Source organism: Bos grunniens, chromosome 25, assembly GCF_055505025.1.
Source record: "Bos grunniens cultivar Pamir isolate PY7600 chromosome 25, Bosgru_T2T1.0, whole genome shotgun sequence".
In the NCBI taxonomy this organism is placed as follows: Eukaryota; Metazoa; Chordata; class Mammalia; order Artiodactyla; family Bovidae; genus Bos; species Bos grunniens.
Genome location: NC_141189.1, coordinates 38,857,958 through 38,876,373, shown reverse-complemented (window position 1 = coordinate 38,876,373; position 18,416 = coordinate 38,857,958). Strand labels below are relative to the sequence as shown.

The 18,416-nt window shown below is 52.2% G+C and overlaps 1 protein-coding gene across 1 annotated transcript; it reads right to left on the bottom strand.

The window, feature by feature from the left end:
• Positions 1–832: 832 nt before the first annotated feature.
• On the bottom strand, positions 833–15,536 carry C25H16orf89 (chromosome 25 C16orf89 homolog). The gene is made up of 8 exons (XM_086375929.1): positions 15,240–15,536; positions 11,490–11,639; positions 10,240–10,390; positions 8,397–8,514; positions 5,960–6,095; positions 4,543–4,647; positions 3,845–3,931; positions 833–1,185 (listed from the first exon to the last, which is right to left on the bottom strand). Exons 1-8 carry the CDS (start codon positions 15,445–15,447, stop codon positions 1,055–1,057), a joined length of 1,086 nt encoding a protein of 361 aa, XP_086232055.1. The 5' UTR covers positions 15,448–15,536; the 3' UTR covers positions 833–1,054.
• Between the last annotated feature and the right edge of the window lie 2,880 nt (positions 15,537–18,416).

The window sequence follows — 18,416 nt, the reverse complement described above, 5'->3', positions numbered from 1 at the left end:
CGAGGAGCCTGGTGGGCTGCAGCCCCTGGGGTCACTAAGAGTCCGGCACAACTGAGCGACTTCACTCTCACTTTTCACTTTCATACATTGGAGAAAGAAATGGCAACCCACTCCAGTGTTCTTGCCTGGAGAATCCCAGGGACGGGGGAGCCTGGTGGGCTGTCGTCTATGGGGTCTCACAGAGTTGGACACGACTGAAGCAACTTAGCAGCAGCAGCAGCATAAAGAACCTCTGTGTACTTTTTACTTGTCTTTACCAATTGTTAATGTTTGCGCTTCATTCATAATACACATTTTTGGAACCATTTCAGCCAAGCTGTGGACATCATGAAGCATCACCTAGACACTTTTATGTACCGCATCTTAACACTTTATGTAGCCTCTGTGAGGATTTTCTTACATAAGCACGGGTCAAGTAATATTAGGATGGTTCACACCGATAGAATTCTATTAACTAATCCACAGGTCACATAATGTCCTATATAGCTAGCCAAAGGCAGCGTCCTGGGTTAAGGTGGCCTTTTGGTGCCTCTGTAATGCACAAGCCACACAGGAGCCAGCACAAGTGTTCAGGTGCCAAAAACTCATCAGCAAACAAGTTGGTCTGCTGTCAACTTCCCGGAAATCCTCTGTTCTCAATCAACCAGGAGTTGCAGGTGGCAGGCAGTCTTTGGCAAGTTTCTGACTTTTACTTTTCTCCCCACTTAGGTGTTTGTCATTCCATTGCCAAGTTGTTATAAGTGTAATGCGCGTGTGTGCTAGTCACTTCAGTTGTGTCCGAATTGGAGCCCTAGAAGTCTGAAAGGCTGAGAACCAAGACCCAACACCCCACTCAGCTGCACTCTACGTTTATTCATCTGCTCCCACACCTGGGTCCATCCCGGCCCCACCTCCCTGGCCCAGATCCCCGGGGGTGAGGGGGACAGTGATGACCCTGGGTTCTTTGCTTCAGCTGCTTCCGCCTCAGGATGCGACCTGCACCCCAGGACTTAAGAATATGATGGACTAAAGGTCTGGGCTTCATCTTCCTGGTGGTGGCAGGCGTGGAACTGTGTCAGTGGCCGTTGGGTGGTGTCATTGTGGGTGGCCGCAGCTTTCCCTCTGCTGGGGGGTATTCCGCCAGGATGTAGAGGAAGCCACCCAGGGCTGCAACAGCCATGGCTGTGTTGTGGGAGGAGCAGCCGTCTGGGGAGACAGACAGAGGTCCTGTTGTGAGTCCTGGGAGGGGGACGCAGCAGGCAGCCACTGCTCCACTGTGAGAACTTCTCAGATATTCTGCTGGCCAGCCTGGTGTCCCCAGATCCCCCTTGCAGGGCTGGGCACCCACCTGCCAATCTCCATAAATGTTGGCTGCTAAAGTCTCCCCTCTGGGAAGAAATGTCTTCAGCCAGTTGGAACCTCATCTGGGAGGTTATGTCTTATCTGAAAGACTTCCTTACATGGACAGGGGTGACTCTATGTTGTGATTCACGCTCCAGAGCCCCTTCCTGGAGGCCACATCCTGGTCCAGTTCTTTCCACCTTCCCCTATGCTCAGGACCTGCATGAGACCTTCTAGAACAGCACCCTATGGCTCCATTTCACAGATGCGGAAACAGAGAGTCTGGGAGCAGAGCTGAAATCTCAACCCTGGAGACTATAGCTCATTTCTTCTACTTGACAGCCTCCCTCAGTCCTGCCTGGGGCCTACCCATTCCCATGTTTGTCCAAACAGCAACCTGGGCCAGGAGCTCCTTTGACATTATTTATAATGGCCTCTTATTATGAGTCCTCTGAGCTCAAAATGAGCTGTCCACCTTTAGTCTCTGAGCAGGTTGAAGGCAGCCATGACTTTACTTTCCTCTGGAGAAGGGAAGGCCCCTCTGAGGGAGAGAGGATGCAGACTTCAGGGAGCCTAATTACTAAGCCTGGCAATCCATGCTTACTGACGACCTTCATAGGACAAATGTCGTGGGAAGCACGTTGCATGATGATCTGAAATTGACCCCCCAAGTCCCCTATGAATGAGGCACTGCTTGGTTCCCATTTTACAGATGAGGAAACTGAGGCTCAGAGAGATTGAGCAACTCCTACAGCAAAGAAAGGCAGAAGCTGATTTGAACCCACAGTCTGACTTCAAATCTGGTGCCCTTAGTCAACAGGTGTGCATGTCATAAATGAAAGAAGGAACACGCCTCTCCCAGCTTCCTGGGCTGCTGGTCAACCTTCAGGGGCCCCAGGAAGGACCTCAGGCTGTAGGATTTCTGCAGCTCCCTCTCCAGCCCTCAGGGCGGTCCTAGTGTCTAGCTGTCAGTCTCGAGGGAGCAACCAGCTCTCCAGAAGTGCACAGTGGGTCTTCTACCGCTGGCTACAGGCAGCCCCAGCCCCTGGGTCAGGCAGACCTTGCCAAGGCAGGGGGCCCTGGAGGTCTCCTGAGAACTCTTCCCCCTCCCCCTTCTCCCTGCCCAGCCTTTGGTGGCAGCTACAAAACAAACCCGTCGTCACTCTCCTCTCTTGTCACTTGCAGGTAGATGATGAAGCCGTGGTGGGGTTCCTGGTGAGACGTTTAGTTGTTGGAATCATTCCCCAGTGTGTGCTGGACATCTCTGTGCTGGCCAGCTCACCTCCCTTCCTGCTCTTGCCTTGTAATTATTTTAATTTTTATTAATAATTATAAAAGAAATCTTTTTTTGTGCTAAGTGGCTTCAGTCATGTCCGACTCTTGCAAGCCTATGGGCTGTAGTCCACAAGGCTCCTCTGTCCATGGGATTCTCCAGGCAAGCACACTAGAGTGGCTTGTCATGCCCTCATTCAGGGATCTTCCCAACCCAGGGATCGAACGTGCATCTCTTCTGTCTCCTGAATTGGCAGGCAGGTTCTTTACCACTAGCACCACCTGGAATGCATTAATAGTCATAGCGTGTTCTCTCTTTCTCTACATTGATGGACTGACTACATAGCGAACTCATCTCAACTAGGACACATTTGGCAGGGAAGGGGGCACTGTTCATAATGGCTCCAGGGAAATTCTCTGGAGGTCCAGTGGTTAGGACTCTAGGCTTTCAATGATAGGAACCCTGGTTAGATCCCTGGTCAGGAAACTAAGATCCCATAAGCCATGTGGCACAGCCAAAAAATAAATAAAAGGGCTCCAGGATGGCAGGTGTAAACTGGGAACACCAGGACACGTGGCCACCAGAACTGTGCTTGTCACCTGTCCACTGGGTCAAAGATCCCCCTTACGCCCTTCTTTGCTCCAAATCCCAGTGCACCAACCCCTCCAAACTATTCAATACGTTTACCAGACTGCCTTGCCCACCACAGGCAGGCACAGGTGGGATGAGGGGAGAAGCCAGGTGTCTCTCCCCCTGCCCCCCGCCCCATCTCCTCTGCATCCAGCCTCCACAGGCTTTGCTCCTCCCACGGTCCCTCCAGCTCTGCATCCAGGGAGGACGGGGGCGTCCTGCAGTGGCTAACCTCTGTGTTCTCTTACTTTTTCTGTTTTCAGCTCTTGCAGCACCTCTGAGATGAGTTTCCTGTATTCAATTCCCTCTGCTGAAGTTCCCAATTCAGGTTCTGTTTTCCTGATTAGACTTTGACCAAGAGGGGTTACCTCTGTGATGTTCAGTGTAAAATACACTTAAACATCTCTTTTACATTCCCATCACTGGAGACAGCATCTCTGGACTCCCCACTTTCAAAGAGGAGGGCATCATTGATTCCTACCCTTCCCTTCAGCTCCTAAACACAAAGACCCTCCAGTCCGGCCCCTCGGTGGTGCTGGGGGCCTGTTTTCCTGGAGTGTGAGCTGTGTGTATCTTTCCTAGGGCCTCTTGACAAGAAGGTCCCTTGGGTGTTTTCATTACCTGCAAACTGTTTCTCTCGCCTCTTCACTCTTCTCAAAAAATGCTGTTGGTACTGAATGGCTTTAGGTAATTCTTCATCTTCAGCAGCTGGGAGAAGAGTAGAAGGTGAATTTCTCAAGATGGATTTTTTTTTTTTGTATTTCTGTTTTTCTTTTTTTCAATTGGGGTATAATTGCTTTCCAATGTTGTGTTAGTTTCTGGTGTACAACGAGTCAATGGATTTTTAAACGTTGCTGGCTAGGACTTTCCTGGTGGTCCAGTGGCTAAGACTCCGAGCTCCCAATGCAGGGGGCCTGGGTTCCATCCCTGGTCAGGGGACTAGGTCCCATCTGCCACAACTTAAAAAAAAGATCCTGGGTACTGCAACTTAAGATCCCATGTGTGGCAAATAAGACCAGGTGCAGCTAAATAAATAAACACTGAAATAACTACTGGCTAAGCCCCCTCCTCTTCACAACACCTCAAGCAACACAGGTCTCCTGAATCTGGAGGCACTACCGGAAGTTTCCGCAAGCACTGATCTGCTGCCACATCCCCAACACCTGTGTGTATCTGTGTGCACGTGTGTGTGTGGACACGCATGGTGCACGTCTCTCTCCACATCCCTAACACCACTGCATCCTTTCCCCACCTGGCCTAGAAGCCCAGCACCCCCCCGCCCCACCCCTGCTCCCAGACAGGGAGGAAGTGCAGCTCACCTGGCTCCCCAAAGCATCCTTCCTGCGGCTTCTGCCAGCTGAGAATGGCCTGCAGCCACCGGAGCTTGTAGAAGTCGGAGAAGCCACTCATCCCACAGAACACGACTGGAAGCAAAGACAGGGGACCCTCTGCAGGCCTGCCCCCCAGGCCCACCTATTCCCCCTCCCCAAGGCCACCATGGTACCATCTGCTAGAGAGAAGCAGCACCAGGAGGTGGGCAGTCAACACCGTGGCTGGGACTTCCCTGGTGGTGCAGTGGATTGGAGTCCGCCTGCCAATGCAGGGGACACCAGTTCGATCCCTGGTCCAGGAAGATTCCACGTGCCTCAGAGCAACCAAGCCCATGTGCCACAACTGCTGAGCCTGAGCTTGAGGGCCTGCAAGCTGCAACTACTGAAGCTCATCCCTAGAGCTTGTGCTCTGCAACAAGAGAAGCCACTGCAATAAGAAGCCTGCAAACTGCAATGAAGAGTATTCCTGCTGCTGCTGCTGCTGCTGCTAAGTCACTTCAGTCGTGTCCGACTCTGTGCGACCCCATAGACGGCAGGCAGCCCACCAGGCTCTGCCATCCCTGGGATTCTCCAGGCAAGAACACTGGAGTGGGTTGCCATTTCCTTCTCCATTGTGTGAAAGTGAAAAGTGAAAGTGAAGTCGCTCAGTCGTGTCCGACTCATAGCGACCCCATGGACTGCAGCCCACCAGGCTCCTCCATCCATGGGATTTTCTAGGCAAGAGTACTGGAGTGGCTTGCCATTGCCTTCTCCGGAAGAGTATCCCTAGCTGACTGCAATTAGAGAAAGCCCTTGCCAAAAAAAAAAAAAAAAAAAAAATCAATGAAGACCCAGTGCAGCCATAAAACAAAAACAAACAAACCCCACAGTGGCTGGAAGGAGGCAGCCCTGAGGGCCTGCCTTAGTGAGCAGGGGCCCCTAGACCCAAGTCCTGCTTCCACTTAGGGCCTCGGTCAGGGCTGCTCAAGAGTCAGGGTCAGTACGGGGGCCTGGACACCCAAGCAAAGGAGCAGCCACCAGGTATTCCTCTTTCAGTCTCCTCTCTCAGGCTTTAAGGGTCTGTTTGCCAGTCACCTAGTTGGTCAGTCTGTCCAGAGCTCCACCACTGGGTCAGCTTTTGGGGGCAGGAAGCAGTCAAAACAGTGGCAGAAAAAATACAGAATGTGCACTTAAATTTGAGTTTCAAAAAAATGATGAATTAAAAAAAAAGTTAAGGATAGCCCATGCAATGTTGGGGATATACTAAGAATACATTCATTGTTTATCTGAAGTTCAGATTTGCCCGCGTATCCTGTATTTTCATTTGCTAAGCCTGGCAGCCCTACTCTGTGTTGTGTGTGTGTGTGTTTGCCTGAAATCAGGGACACCCTGCAGCTCTGTTCCTAGAGTAGAATGTGGGGCCCACTGTTTTCCATGAAGATATCCCGGGTCGGGTAGGCATATCCGATGGCATCGGCTCTCCGGTTCAGGTCCATCATGTTGGCGCAGAAGACGTTCATGTAGCGCTGGCTCTGGCGGAACAGCCCTTTGGTGCACCCCCTCTGGGGGAACAAACAGAGAGACAAGTCAGAGAGTGGGCGGCAGATGCACTCTCTGTTACAGGGAAACACCTGCTATTCTGAAATGGTTTTGCAAGTGGCTGCCTTGACAGCTGGAGAAGGCAATGGCACCCCACTCCAGTACTCTTGCCTGGAAAATCCTCATGGATGGAGGAGCCTGGTGGGCTGCAGTCCATGGGGTCACTAAGAGTTGGATACGACTGAGTGACTTTACTTTCACTTTTCACTTTCATGCATTGGAGAAGGAAATGGAAACCCACTCCAGTGTTCTTGCCTGGAGAATCCCAGAGATGAGGGAGCCTGGTGAGCTGCCGTCTATGGGGTTGCACAGAGTCAGACACGACTGAAGCGACTTAGCAGCAGCCGCAGCAGCCTTTGACAGCAGATCTTTCTCCTTTTTCCCCAAATTTCTTCCCCATCCGTGCTCCCAGCCATGGGAGGCTTAGTCACTGGGGGACGGAGAGAGCTGGGTTCAAGTCCTGGCTCAGCCACTTAGGAACTGTGCGACCTCTACCACCTAAGTTAACCTATCATGAGCCTCAAGGGTCTTCATGGGGAGAAGAAAGTGATGCCTCTGGGTGCTGCACCAGAGGGGCGCCGGCGTGGGTGGGAGTGCCGGACACCAGGGGGCTCTCTAAAGCTGTTAGCCGCTGTCACTGCAAGCTGATTCCAGCCTAACCACGCTGTAGCAGGCAGCTACAGTGCTTCACAAAGGAAAAAACTACCATATGGCCCAGCAATCCCGCTACTTGGTCATACACCCTGAGAAACCCACAATCCAAAAAACGCACATGTGTCCCAGCATTCACTGTAGCACTATTTACAATAGCCAGGATATGGAAGCAACCTAGGCGTCCATTGACAGATGAATGGGTGAAGAAGGTGTGGTAAAAATATACAATGGAATATTACTCAGCCATAAAAAGGGAATGAACGTGAGTCAGTTGTAGTGAGGTGGATGAACCTAGAGCCTGTTATACAGAGTGAAGTAAGTCAGAGAAAAACAAATGTCATATATTAATGTATACATATGGAATCTAGAAAAATAACACTGATCAACCTGTTCGCAGGGCAGGAATAGAGATGCAGACATAGAGAACGGACTTGTGTACTCAGCTGGGGAAGGAGAGGGCGGGACAAACTGAGAAAGGAGCATTTACATATATATGCTATCGTGTGTAAAATAAATAGCTAGTAGGAAGCTGATATATGCCACAGGGAGCCCAGTCTGGTACTTTGTGATGACCGAGAGGGGTGGGATGGGGGAGGGGAGGAAGGCTCAAGAGGGAGGGGACATATATATATATATTTATGTTATTGTACAGCAGAAACCAACACAACATTGTAAAGCAATTATCCTCCAATTAAAAAAAAAAAAGAGCCTGGACTGCAGATTGGTCTCACCACATGGAGAAAAGGACAGGTGATGAGAACAGGCTTTAAAAACTGCTATAGCAATATGTCCGACTAATTTTCTATCTGCTGAATCTAATAATCACAACACTTTTCCTTGTAATTTGGCTTTTATTGTATTTACAAAAACACTGGGCTGTGACAATTTGCAAATAAATAATAATTAAAAAATCTATTAAAATCAACAAGTCCTTTCTTGATTAAGAATTTCTGGGCATTGAGTAACATTTTTGAATAGAGATAGCAAGCTCTGCTTTGTATATAAATAAATATATGTTTAAAATGAGTATTTAGCAAGAGTTTCCTGGCAGTCTAGTGGTTAGGATTCTGTGATTTCACTGCTGTGACCTTGGCTCAGTCCCTGGTCAGGGAACTGAGATCCTGCAAGTCATGTGATGAGGCCAAAATAAAATAAAATGAGTATTTAGAAAAAATCTGAGTGCTTGGGGTTGAAAGAGTGTTAGGCACAGGGAGGTGATGGTGGGTCTCTTTTGGTCTTGGCCTGGTTTTCTGGAAGCAGCTAGTGACTGACTTTGTTCTAAGACCTTTTCCATCTGTTGTTTACTGAGTTACTTCTGCCGCTCCTCTCCCAGCCCTTCTCTGGTTCGTTGATGCCCTGTGATCCAGTTCAGCAAGCAAAGCTCTTTGTCCAACAGAACCTCAACACTACCACCCCCAACCTCGCCACCAGTTTGGTTGGATTTCACGGCCGATGAGTGGCATGCAATTTCCCACTCCTGAGGTCTGAAGCACAGGTTTAAAACCCACTTATTTTCTTGGCGTGAATGTGCAAAACCACACTGTCGAGAGCGCCTTCTGGTCATTTTCTCCCCTTCTCCAGCTATGGCTGGGCCTACGCCGGGCACTTACCATTCTGGCTGAGAGGAAGAAGAGTAGCTGGTGGGACAGGCAGTAGCCAGAGCAGCCGGGCCTGGTCATGAGACTCCTGCAGAAATTGGAGAGCCGGCAGGGCTGGCTGCTGTTTGTCCTGCGGGAGAAGTGGTTCCAGGCTGTTAAGAGCGTCCTGAATCAAGCCTGGGGGTCTGGAGCCTTCCCAGGTCCTGATTCCCCCTCTAGTTACTACAGCCCCCAGCAGGGTCCAGGCTCGCAGCTGAGCCAGATAAAAACACGTGTCCTTTTCTGGACCAGCTGAATCAGTCTCTCTGGCACAGGGAGGTGACGCTGGAGCTGTTCTGGGTTGAGGGGAGCCACCAGGGGCTGTGACATCCCATTTCTCCGTGGGACTCCCCAGTACCATCTTTCCCAGAATTGCCCTAAACAGCAGATCTCTGGGACCGGCCTGTCCCCCACATCCCCTGTGCCAGGCCTGCGCCATAGAAGGGAAGGGGCAGGTCCCTCATTGTAGCAGAGCCACTCTGCAAGCCCAACCGTGTCCTGGCCCAAACACCTTTCTGAAGGATGCTGAGACAGCAGGGGCCCAGGCACCTGCTGCCTCTTCTGCTCATGGGTTCCATGGGTCCCTGCACCTAGGGCTAGCCCTGGAGGGTTTCCTCCAAGCCTTCTGCACAGCAGGACAAAATGGTGAGCTCAACAAGGCTGGGTCCTTCTTTCTGGGACTTACAGCCCTGTCCTGCTTTTTGGAACCTGTTCTGTTAGCCGGATGCAGTTCACATTTGTTCTGCAGAACCATAAAACAAGCGTAAACTGCACCTGGCTAGGAGAACTGGTCTGCCGTGGGAGGTCAGCTTCCTGCTATGGGGTCAGGGAAGATTCTGGAAGCAGGATGCTGGAGCTGGCCTAACGTGTGAGCAGTTACTTAAGCACAGGGGCTGGGGTGAGGCAGTGAGGAGGGGAAGAGATCCCACAGAGGCGACTTCTGGGCATGGGCAAAGGCCTGCAGTGGGAGGGAACAGGTGCATCTGAGGGTCTGAAAAGAGGCCCCAGGGGCTTGACCAGAGGACCCTGGGGACCTGGGAGGGCAGAGGAAGTGCTAGTTGCTCAGTCGTGTCCAATTCTCTGTGACCCCCATGGACTGTAGCCCACCAGGCTCCTCTGTCCGTGGGATTCTCCAGGCAAGAATACTGGAGTGGGTTGCCATTTCCTCCTCCAGGGGATCTTCCCAGCCTAGGGAGTGAACCTGGGTCTCCTGCATTGCAGGCAGATTCTTTACCATCTGAGCCACCAGGGGAGGGCAGAGGAGTTGAGGCTTTACCTGAGACCAAGGAAGCTTCACACTGGGGTGGGGTGATCAGATGTGCTTTTTGGAAAGATCCCTCTGGTATGGGGAGACTAGTCAGTTGGGAGGTGCAGGGCATGGAGATGGGTGTCTGGAAGCCTTGGATGGAGGTGGGGGCTGACTCAGAGATGAGGGTGGGACAAGGAACAGCTCTCAGGGGAGCTGGCACCTAGTTTTGCCCCAAACCCCTGGGGTTTTGGGGGCTTCCCAGGTGGCACTAATGGTAAAGAACCCGCCTGTTAATGCAAAAAACATGAGATGCAAGTTTGATCCCTGGGTCAGGAAAATCCCCTGGAGCAGGGCATGGCAATCCACTCCAGTGTTCTTGCCTGGAGAATCCCATGGACAGAGGAGCCTGGTGGGCTATGGTCCATAGGGTCACAAAGAGTTGGACATGACTGAAGTGACTTGGCACAGCACAGCACTGGGACTTTGGGAAGCAAGTGGGACCAGAGGACTGGCGGAAGGCAGGCACTTTGGGGTCCTCAGGAAGTGAGGCAGGTCCAGGGGACCCACCCGGTTCCCAGCAGCTGCACCAGGCACAAGTCACTGAGCTCCTCTGAGAAGGAGTCCTCCTGCTCAAAAGTGGGGTAGACCATGGAGGACTCGGTGCGGGTCCAGGCATGTGGAAGCTTCCAAAACCCAGGTTCGATGGTCAGCTGGAACTCTGTAGAGAGGCGGGAGTGGGGGAAGACACAGGAGCAGTGAGCCATTCCATGATTAACCACCCCCCAGGCTCCTGTGGTTCTGAGCCCAGGAACTGGCTGTCCCTCTCCTGGCAGCCCTGACTGCACTTGGGTGCCTTCAGGGCTCTGAGCATTACCTGAGGGTTGAGCACTGCATTTGAAATATTCCAAAATCTTTTTATCTGAATTTTTTTTTTAATCACTAGGAACCATGTTGGGACAGGCTCTGAGTAAATCTACTGCACCCCATGGAAGCTTGAGATATCTAGGTAGGGTTAGTTGCCTCCTTTGGTTCTATTAGAACATGGAGCTCTTACAGAACCAACCTCAGGATGAGCCAGACTGGGATGGTCTTAGGGACCAGGCCTGGGAGAGGGTGTATGCTCAGTTGCTAAGTTGTGTCCGACTCTTTGAGACCCTATGGACTGTAGCCCGCCAGGCTCCTCATCCATGGGATCTCTCGGGCAAGAATACTGGGATGTGTTGCCATTTCCTCCTCCAGGGGAGAGGGTGGAGCACCCCACATACAGAGAAGCAGGCCGATGCTTGGGAGGGCCAGTTATCTCCCCACCTACCCTCCTGGACCTGGGAGAGGGAGCCTGGGAGGCAGGGCTGGACCACACAAGGAGCTGGCTTATACCCCCCACCGCCCCCGCCCAGGAACAACTCAGGCCAGGGCTTATAGGGAGGGGTCCCTTGGTAGGATGACTCCAGGCTGACAAGGAGACAGAGGCTCTGCATTCTAGGCCGAGAAGAAAGATACTGGCAAGATGTTAATGTTTGCCGTGCAAAGGGTCAGATTACCTCTTAGATCTCAACCCTCCCTCTCCTCTGTTCTGGGATGATCCTTTGCCCCCAAGCCTGGACATGAGCTGAAAAAATGAGGGAGAGTCGCTCCCTACCTTCCACCTGCCCTCTCAAGCTGAAGTCAAGGATGACGGAACACCCCCCAGGGCAGATGGTTACAGGTCCTCCCAGAGCCTCCCTGACACTGACTGAAGCTGCACCAGGCGTCTTCAGTGGATGCCCCCAGGAGCTGTGTGTGCTCCTGAAGAAATGGGACCCCACCCATGCTCTTACGTCTCAGGTACTCGGGGTCACTCAGGTTGAGGTAGAAGATGGAATCGTGGAGGAGAGGAGCCAACTTCTCCACCAGCTTGCCCACACGCAGGCTGAGCGGCTGCAGCTGGGAGTCCAGAGCCCACTTCTCCTGAACGCCTCTGAGCTGCACTGCAAGGGGGAAGCAGAGTTCATTTGTCCCAACATTGGACAAACCACATGGACAGGAAAATAAACTCCCGGTTATAATACATGCTGAGCCTCTCGGCTTCTTCCAGCTCTTGAGGGGACAATATTTGCTGAGTTTATTGGAAATTAGGCCTCTGTGGAGCTCAGCTGGGTACTGGCGGGGCGGGGAGTGGTGGTCAGAGTGAGGGAAGGTGGTGGCTAAGAGCTTGATTTCTGGAGAGGGGGGCCAGGGTTCAGATCCTGTCTCTAATGCTTTCTCATTGGGTGACCTGAGGAAGTCATTTGATTTCTCTCTGCTTCACTTTCTCCATCTGTAAAATGGGAGTAATGATATTCCTTACTTCTTGGAGATGGGGTTATAAAGATTAAATGAGCAAATGCACGGCATTAGTGCTAAAGAACCTGCCTGCCACTGCAGGACACGTTAAGAGATGCAGGTTCAATCCCTGAGTTGGGAAGATCTCCTGTAGAAGGGAATGGCAACACACTCTGGCACTCTTGCCTGGAAAATCCCATGGACAGAGGAGCTTGGTGGGCTGAGGTCCATGGGGTTAGACAAAGGGTTGGAAATGACTGAAGTAACTTAGCACTAATGCGTATAGAGGACTTAGCATTGTCCAGAGTGCAAAAAAAAAAAGCACTTAATAACGTTTAGCTATTACTATTTGTTAGAGACTTAGGCTTTGTGGTCCAGGAGGGAAAAAATGAGGGAGAGACTCAGATTGCAGAGTGGAGGGCCGCTGTGTACAGTTGAGCAGGTTGTACACTGCACAAGTGCAACACACATTCCTATCGTGGGTTTGTACATGTTTTAAGACAATTTTCCAGCAGATGTCTGTCAAGTGACTCGAGAAAGGTGGTATCCTTTTCTAATTCTCACAGAGGTGCCCTGTGGACTAGCAGTGGCCCAGAAGGGGTGGGAGAGGATGGGGTGGCTGGAAGAGAAGGTCATGGGGTAGCCAGAAAGAGAGGAGATGTGAGGGGGAGCTTCAGGGCAGAGCTGAGCAGTGAGATGAGGTAGGGCAGCTGCCGTCAGGTTGGGCACTGCATGGGGCAGAGTGGACAAGGTTTAAGGAGGGTGCTGAGCAAGTCTGGTGGGATGATGGGCTCTGTAACACCCCTCCCCCAATTCTGCTCCCTCTCTGAACTTGAACCAGGCAGTCTAGTTCTGAAGCCTTGTTCTAGACCGTTTGGCTGAACCTGTAGATGGAGAGTCCCAGGAGGGTTGCTGATCATCAGAGAGACCAGGTGAGCCCAACCTGACCTCATGGTGATCCTAGGTCCTTCGGCTTGTTCCTGTTTCTCCCTGCGTGTGTGGCAGCTGATGCCGCATTCTGGAACCCCCTTGAGGCAGCTGGAAGCAGCTGGAGGGACCCTTTGCTCTCCTAGGTCAGTGTCTGCCTGTCCAGCCCCAAGCAGAAAGGACCCAGGAGATCGATGGGCAATCTCTTATCACTGGACCCCTCCCAGAATGTGAACCCCCCTCTCTCTCCCAGGAAGGTTGAGAATGCAGGCAGGATCCTTAGAAGGTGGGCTGTGGTAGCCAGCTCATTTTCCCATCCTTTCGGCCCCCTCCTCCTTGGAATGGGGCCAGTCAGTGAAACCAACATGAAACTGGGGGAATGGCGACATGCGACTTCCAAGTGTGTGCTCAGTCACTCAGTCATCTTCGACTCTTCGCCAGGTTCCTCTGTCATGGGAATCTTCAGGCAAGAATACTGGAGTGGGTTGCCATGCCCTCCTCCAGGGGATCTTCCTGACCCAGGGATCAAACCTGCATCTCTGGCGTCTCCTGCATTGGCAGGTGGATTCTTTACCACTGAGCCACCTGGGAAGCCCCTGTGACTTCCAGCATTAGGTTGTAAGAGACACTGAGGCTTCCTCCCAGCTCTCTCTTGGGTCACTTGCTCTGGGTGAAGCAGCTGTTGAGCTATGAGGATGCTCAAGCAGTCCCTGGAGGAGCCCACGTGGTGGGGAACAGGGGCCTCTGGCCGCCAGCCAGCACCAACCCACCAGGCCTGTGTGTGAATGGGGCAGCTCTGCCAGCACTTGGGAAGCCTTCAGATGATCACAGTGCTGGCCACCATCTGGATGGGAACCTCACACGAGACCCCGAGCCAGAACCTCACAGCCAAGCTGCTCCTGGATTCCCGACGAACAAAAGCCAGGAGATAATTGTTGTTTCAAGCAGCTAAATCCTGGGGCAGTTTGTGCAGCAATAGGGCTTCCCAGGTGGTGCTAGTGGTAAAGAATCCACCTGCCAATGCAGGAGATGCAGGTTTGATCCCTGGGTTGGGAACATCCCCTGTAGTAGGAAATGGCAACCCATTTCAGTATTCCTGCCTGGAGAATCCCATGGACAGAGGAGCCTGGTGGGCTACAGTCCATAGGGTTGCAAAGAATTGGACACTGCAGGAGACACCAGAGATTCAGGTTTGATCCCTTGGTGGGGAAGATCCCCTGGAGAAGGAAATGGCAACCCACTCCAGTACTTTTACTTGGGAAACTCCATGGAGAGAGGAGACTGGTGGGCTGCAGTTCATAGGGTCACAAAGAGTCGGACAGGACTTAGTGACTAAACAACAACAGAGGCGTTATAAGACGGGACCAGGGTTACATGAAGGAGACCCACCCTGATCTGGAGGGGAGGGGACCAGGGTCTTGAGGGTCTCCAGGACGCAGCCTGGGGATGGAGGTCAGCGGCGTGGGGAGGCCGCAAGGACACAGTGCAGAAGGTCCCAGAGCCCCACCTCCTGCTGGGATCTAGAGTCTTGGTGTGTGGAAAGTTGCCGTGGCAACACAGATGGGGTGACACAGGAGTGGGGCCAGCCTGATCCCGGGATTTGTCGCTGGGGTCAGGGAGGGGCTCCCTGAAACCCTCGGTGAGTGTCGGGGGTGGCTACCTGTTTGCCTTGGCCTGTCTCCAGCCCCCTCCTCGGGGATCTTATATCCCTCAAAGCTGAACAAACAACTTGGCTCGTTTCTTGGAGCCTTCAGGCAGCTCTGGCTGGATGTAGGGGGAGCCAGGGCGGGCACACTCCCTCTGCTAGCCTTGGTCCTGGCATGTCTGGAGGGGGTGTGCTTAATAGCCCAGTTGTGACTCCAAATACTGTAGCCTACCAGAGTCCTATGTCTAGGGTATTTTCCAGACAAGAATACTGGAGTGGGTTGCCACTTCCTACCCTAGGGGATCTTCCCAACCCGGGGATTAAACCTGCATCTCCTGTGTCCCATGCATTGGCAGGTGGATTCTTTACCTGCTGAGCTATCGGGAAGCCCTGGCATGTCAGGAGGGAGGGATTGTCAAATGAATCATTTCCTCCCTGGAAAATAATAATTTCCAAATCTTTTCTTGAGAGGCCTCTGAATCCTTCCTGCTTCTGAAAAAAAAAATTAATTGATCACAGAGGGTCTCTAGACACCCTAAAAGGGGCCAGCCACCCTCTGCCCCTCTTTCCTTATAGTCAGAGCATTGTATTCGGGGACCAGAAGGTGGGCTGGTCCCGGGATGCAGAGCAGGCAGGTGACAGGCTGAGAACTGCTTTCTTGGTGGCCAGTCCAGGGCAACCACAGTGCACCCACCTTCCAGCATCCGGAACCCCACCACGCCATCCAGGTTGATTTCAGGCAGCCTCTTCTTCAGGAAGGACGTGGCTCTGTTCAGCGCAGAGAGGATGAAGCCCGTGATGGTGGCCTTGCCCTCCGGGGTGTCTGGCAGTGGCAGCCAGGAGGGCTGCAGTGGTGGGGCCGCCAGCAGCAAGAGCAGGAGCCGGAGCCCTGGGCTGGACATGGCTGGTCTTCTGAGAGAGGCTGCTGTAGCGCTTCAGCCCCGGGCCGGCCCGCCCCACACGCCAGCCTCCCGCCTCCTCCCCCTCCACCCGCGGAGAAGTAGAGGAGTGGCCAGGCGGGGCTGATCCTGTAGCCTGGAATGGCCTGGGCAGAGGGTTCGGAAAAGGGCAGCTGCCAGGGACTGATTGTGGGGATGGGGGTGGGGTGAGGTATGGTGGGGGAGGCAAGGGTTAGAGCCCCACAGTCAGGCCAGCCCTGCACATGGAGCCAGCTGGCTGCAGGCTTGGGAGAGGAACCATCCTTTCCTCTCACCCCTGACTCTCCAGGCCCACAGGCTACATCTCTGATTAAGCAACTGCAAAGTTGGTTTGGCTTTATTTTGCTTTGTTTGAAATAAGTTTGAAATGAAAAGAGGTTTGCTCTTTGGAAGGAAAGCCAATTCTTTGCAACCCCATGAACTGTAGCCCGCCAGGCTACCTGGGATTTTTCAGGGAAGAATACTGGGGTGTGTTACTGTTTTCTTCTGCAGGGAATCTTCCCCACCCAGGGATGGAACCCGGGTCTCTTATATCTTCTGCTTTGGCAGCCAGATTCTTTAACACTAGTGCCACCTGGGAATCCCTGACAAACCTAGACAGTGTATTAAAAAGCAGAGACGTCACTTTGCTGACAAAGTGACGGGTTCATATAGTCAAAACTATGGTTTTCCTGGTAGTCATGTATGGATGTGAGAGTTGGACCATAAAGAAAGCTGAGTGCCGAAGAATTGATGCTTTCCAATTATAGTGTTGAAGAAGACTCTTGAGAGTTCTTTGGACTGCAAGGAGATCAAACCAGTCAACCCTAAAGGAAATCAACCCTGAATATTTATGAGAAGCACTGATGCAGAAGCTGAAGCTCCAATACTTTGGCCACCTGAAGAGCCGACTCACTGGAGAGCCGACTTTCCCTGATGCTGGGAAAGACTGAAGGCAGGAGGAGAAGAGGGTGACAGAGGATGAGGTGGTTAGATGGCATCATCGACTCAAAGGACATGAGTTTGCACAAACTCTGGGAGATAATGAAGGACAGGGAGGCCTGAAGTGCTGCAGTCCATGGGGTTGCAAAGAGTCAGACACGACAGAGCCACTGAGCACGCGCACATCACATATTTATTGACTTCTTTGGCTGTTCCAGGTCTTAGTTGTGGCACGTGGGATCTTTAGTTGCTGCATGTGAACTCTCAGCTGCGGCATGGGGGGCTCTAGTTCTCTGACCAGGTATTGAACTTGGGCCCCCTGCATTGGGAACACAGAGTCTTAGCCACTGGACCATCAGGGAGGTCCCTGTACCTGTGCTTCATGCAAAAAAAAGCTTAAAAAAAAAAAGCATAAAGTCTTTTTTATTTCTCAAGAACCAGTATTTGCTCCCTTGGGTGTGCCACTGAGCACAACTGTTCCAGGAGAAGCTTGTCACCATCATCCCCTCTGTTAATCCTTGCAACAAACTCCTGACGTGGGTACTATACTTGTCCTCTTTTATACTGTAAAGTCTGAGGCTCTGGGGGGTAAATGACTTATTACAACCCACTGTCTCACAGCTAGGGTGGTACAGGGATTCACGCCGCAGTCCACGTAACCATTGGGAAATCCCGCCAGGGTCCAGCCTTGTATCTGGAAGGGAAACAATACCCTCTTGACCTTCGGAAGGATTGAATTCCACGTGTGATGTCGGCCAAGTGGGCGAGCAGGACAAGCAGGTCTGGTAGGTGCGGCACCTTGTTCCTCTCTCCCTAGAGAAACGATCCCAACGCCTTCCCCAATCAGGGTTTCATCTTCCAGGACGAGGTGTTTGCTCCTGGTTTGTCACAGCTGGGGCCCCTGGTCCTTAACCTCTTAGATCATAAGAACAAGAGGGGGCCTCTCAGGTGTAAAGTGCCCCTCCCTTAGTTTACAGGTCAGGAAAGCCAGCTGACAGAGAGGGATGTGCTCAACATTAAGCCCCTGAGGCCGGGGTCTCTGGATCCCAGCCCGGTCCCACCAGAGAGGGGGCCTGGAGGGGCGGAGTCCGTGTTCCGGTCTCATGACCCCAGCAAGACAACTGAAGGCAGGGCCTCCCTGGAAACTGGGGCGTTGAGGCTGCCCACAGGTGACTGTCTGTCCACCCTTCCATCTATACATATTTACTCCTCCTCCCTCACCCTCTTCTGCTCGGGTTTTAAGCCTTGCCTCTGCCACACACTCACTAAGGATGTGACTTTCAGGAGTCACAGGGCTATTGTGAGAAGCAAATGACCTACATGCCACATCCTGAGCTGGGCTCTAGGGCCCCTGGTGCTGCTCTGTCTGGGTTCTCATTAATGGAGGAGGTGCTGTGTTGATTTTTTGTCCAACATGTGAGTGGGTGGGTGGGGGGAACCCTCTAGAGCAGGTGGTCGCTGTGCAGATTCTGGGGCAGCTCCCAAGGTGAGGGCAGTGGGGTGACTTCAAGGGGACCCCTTTTAAAGTAAAAACGCTGTCACAGAAACCCACACAAAATTCTTTAGTGTGGTTACCTTGGGAGGTGAGACAGGAGGGTTAGTGAAACTTTCCCTTACTACAGTGGATACTTAAAATCATTATGGTTTTTACTTCCTTCCTTGTCCTTTTTTCTCTATATATATATTTATTTTTCTTATTTTTTTTTTCTTTTTTGACTATGTTATGTTGCTTTTGGAATCTTAGTTCCCCCACTCAGCTCTCAGCAGTGAAAGGGCAAAGTCCCAACCATTGGACCTCCAGGGAATTCCCTTTTTCTATTTTAAACATTTTATTCAAGTACAACATGTGCTGAGCTGCCATTTCAGTCCTGTCTAACTCTTTGCGACCCTATGGACTGTGGCCCACCAGGCTCCTCTCTGTCCATGGGACTCTCCAGGCAAGCATCCTGGAGTGGGTTGCCTTGCCCTCGTCCATGGGATCTTCCTGACCCAGGGATAGAATCTGCATCTCT

Excerpts from the sequence above, each read along its gene's own strand:
- C25H16orf89 (XM_086375929.1), bottom strand. The coding sequence starts at position 15,447 with ATGTCCAGCCCAGGGCTCCGGCTCCTGCTCTTGCTGCTGGCGGCCCCA. Across the intron at positions 3,932-4,542 it reads AGGATGCTTTGGGGAGCCAG|CTGCTGAAGATGAAGAATTA; the intron begins GTGAGCTGCACT and ends CTCTTCTCCCAG. Across the intron at positions 1,186-3,844 it reads GCGAGAGAAACAGTTTGCAG|ACGGCTGCTCCTCCCACAAC; the intron begins GTAATGAAAACA and ends CTGTCTCCCCAG.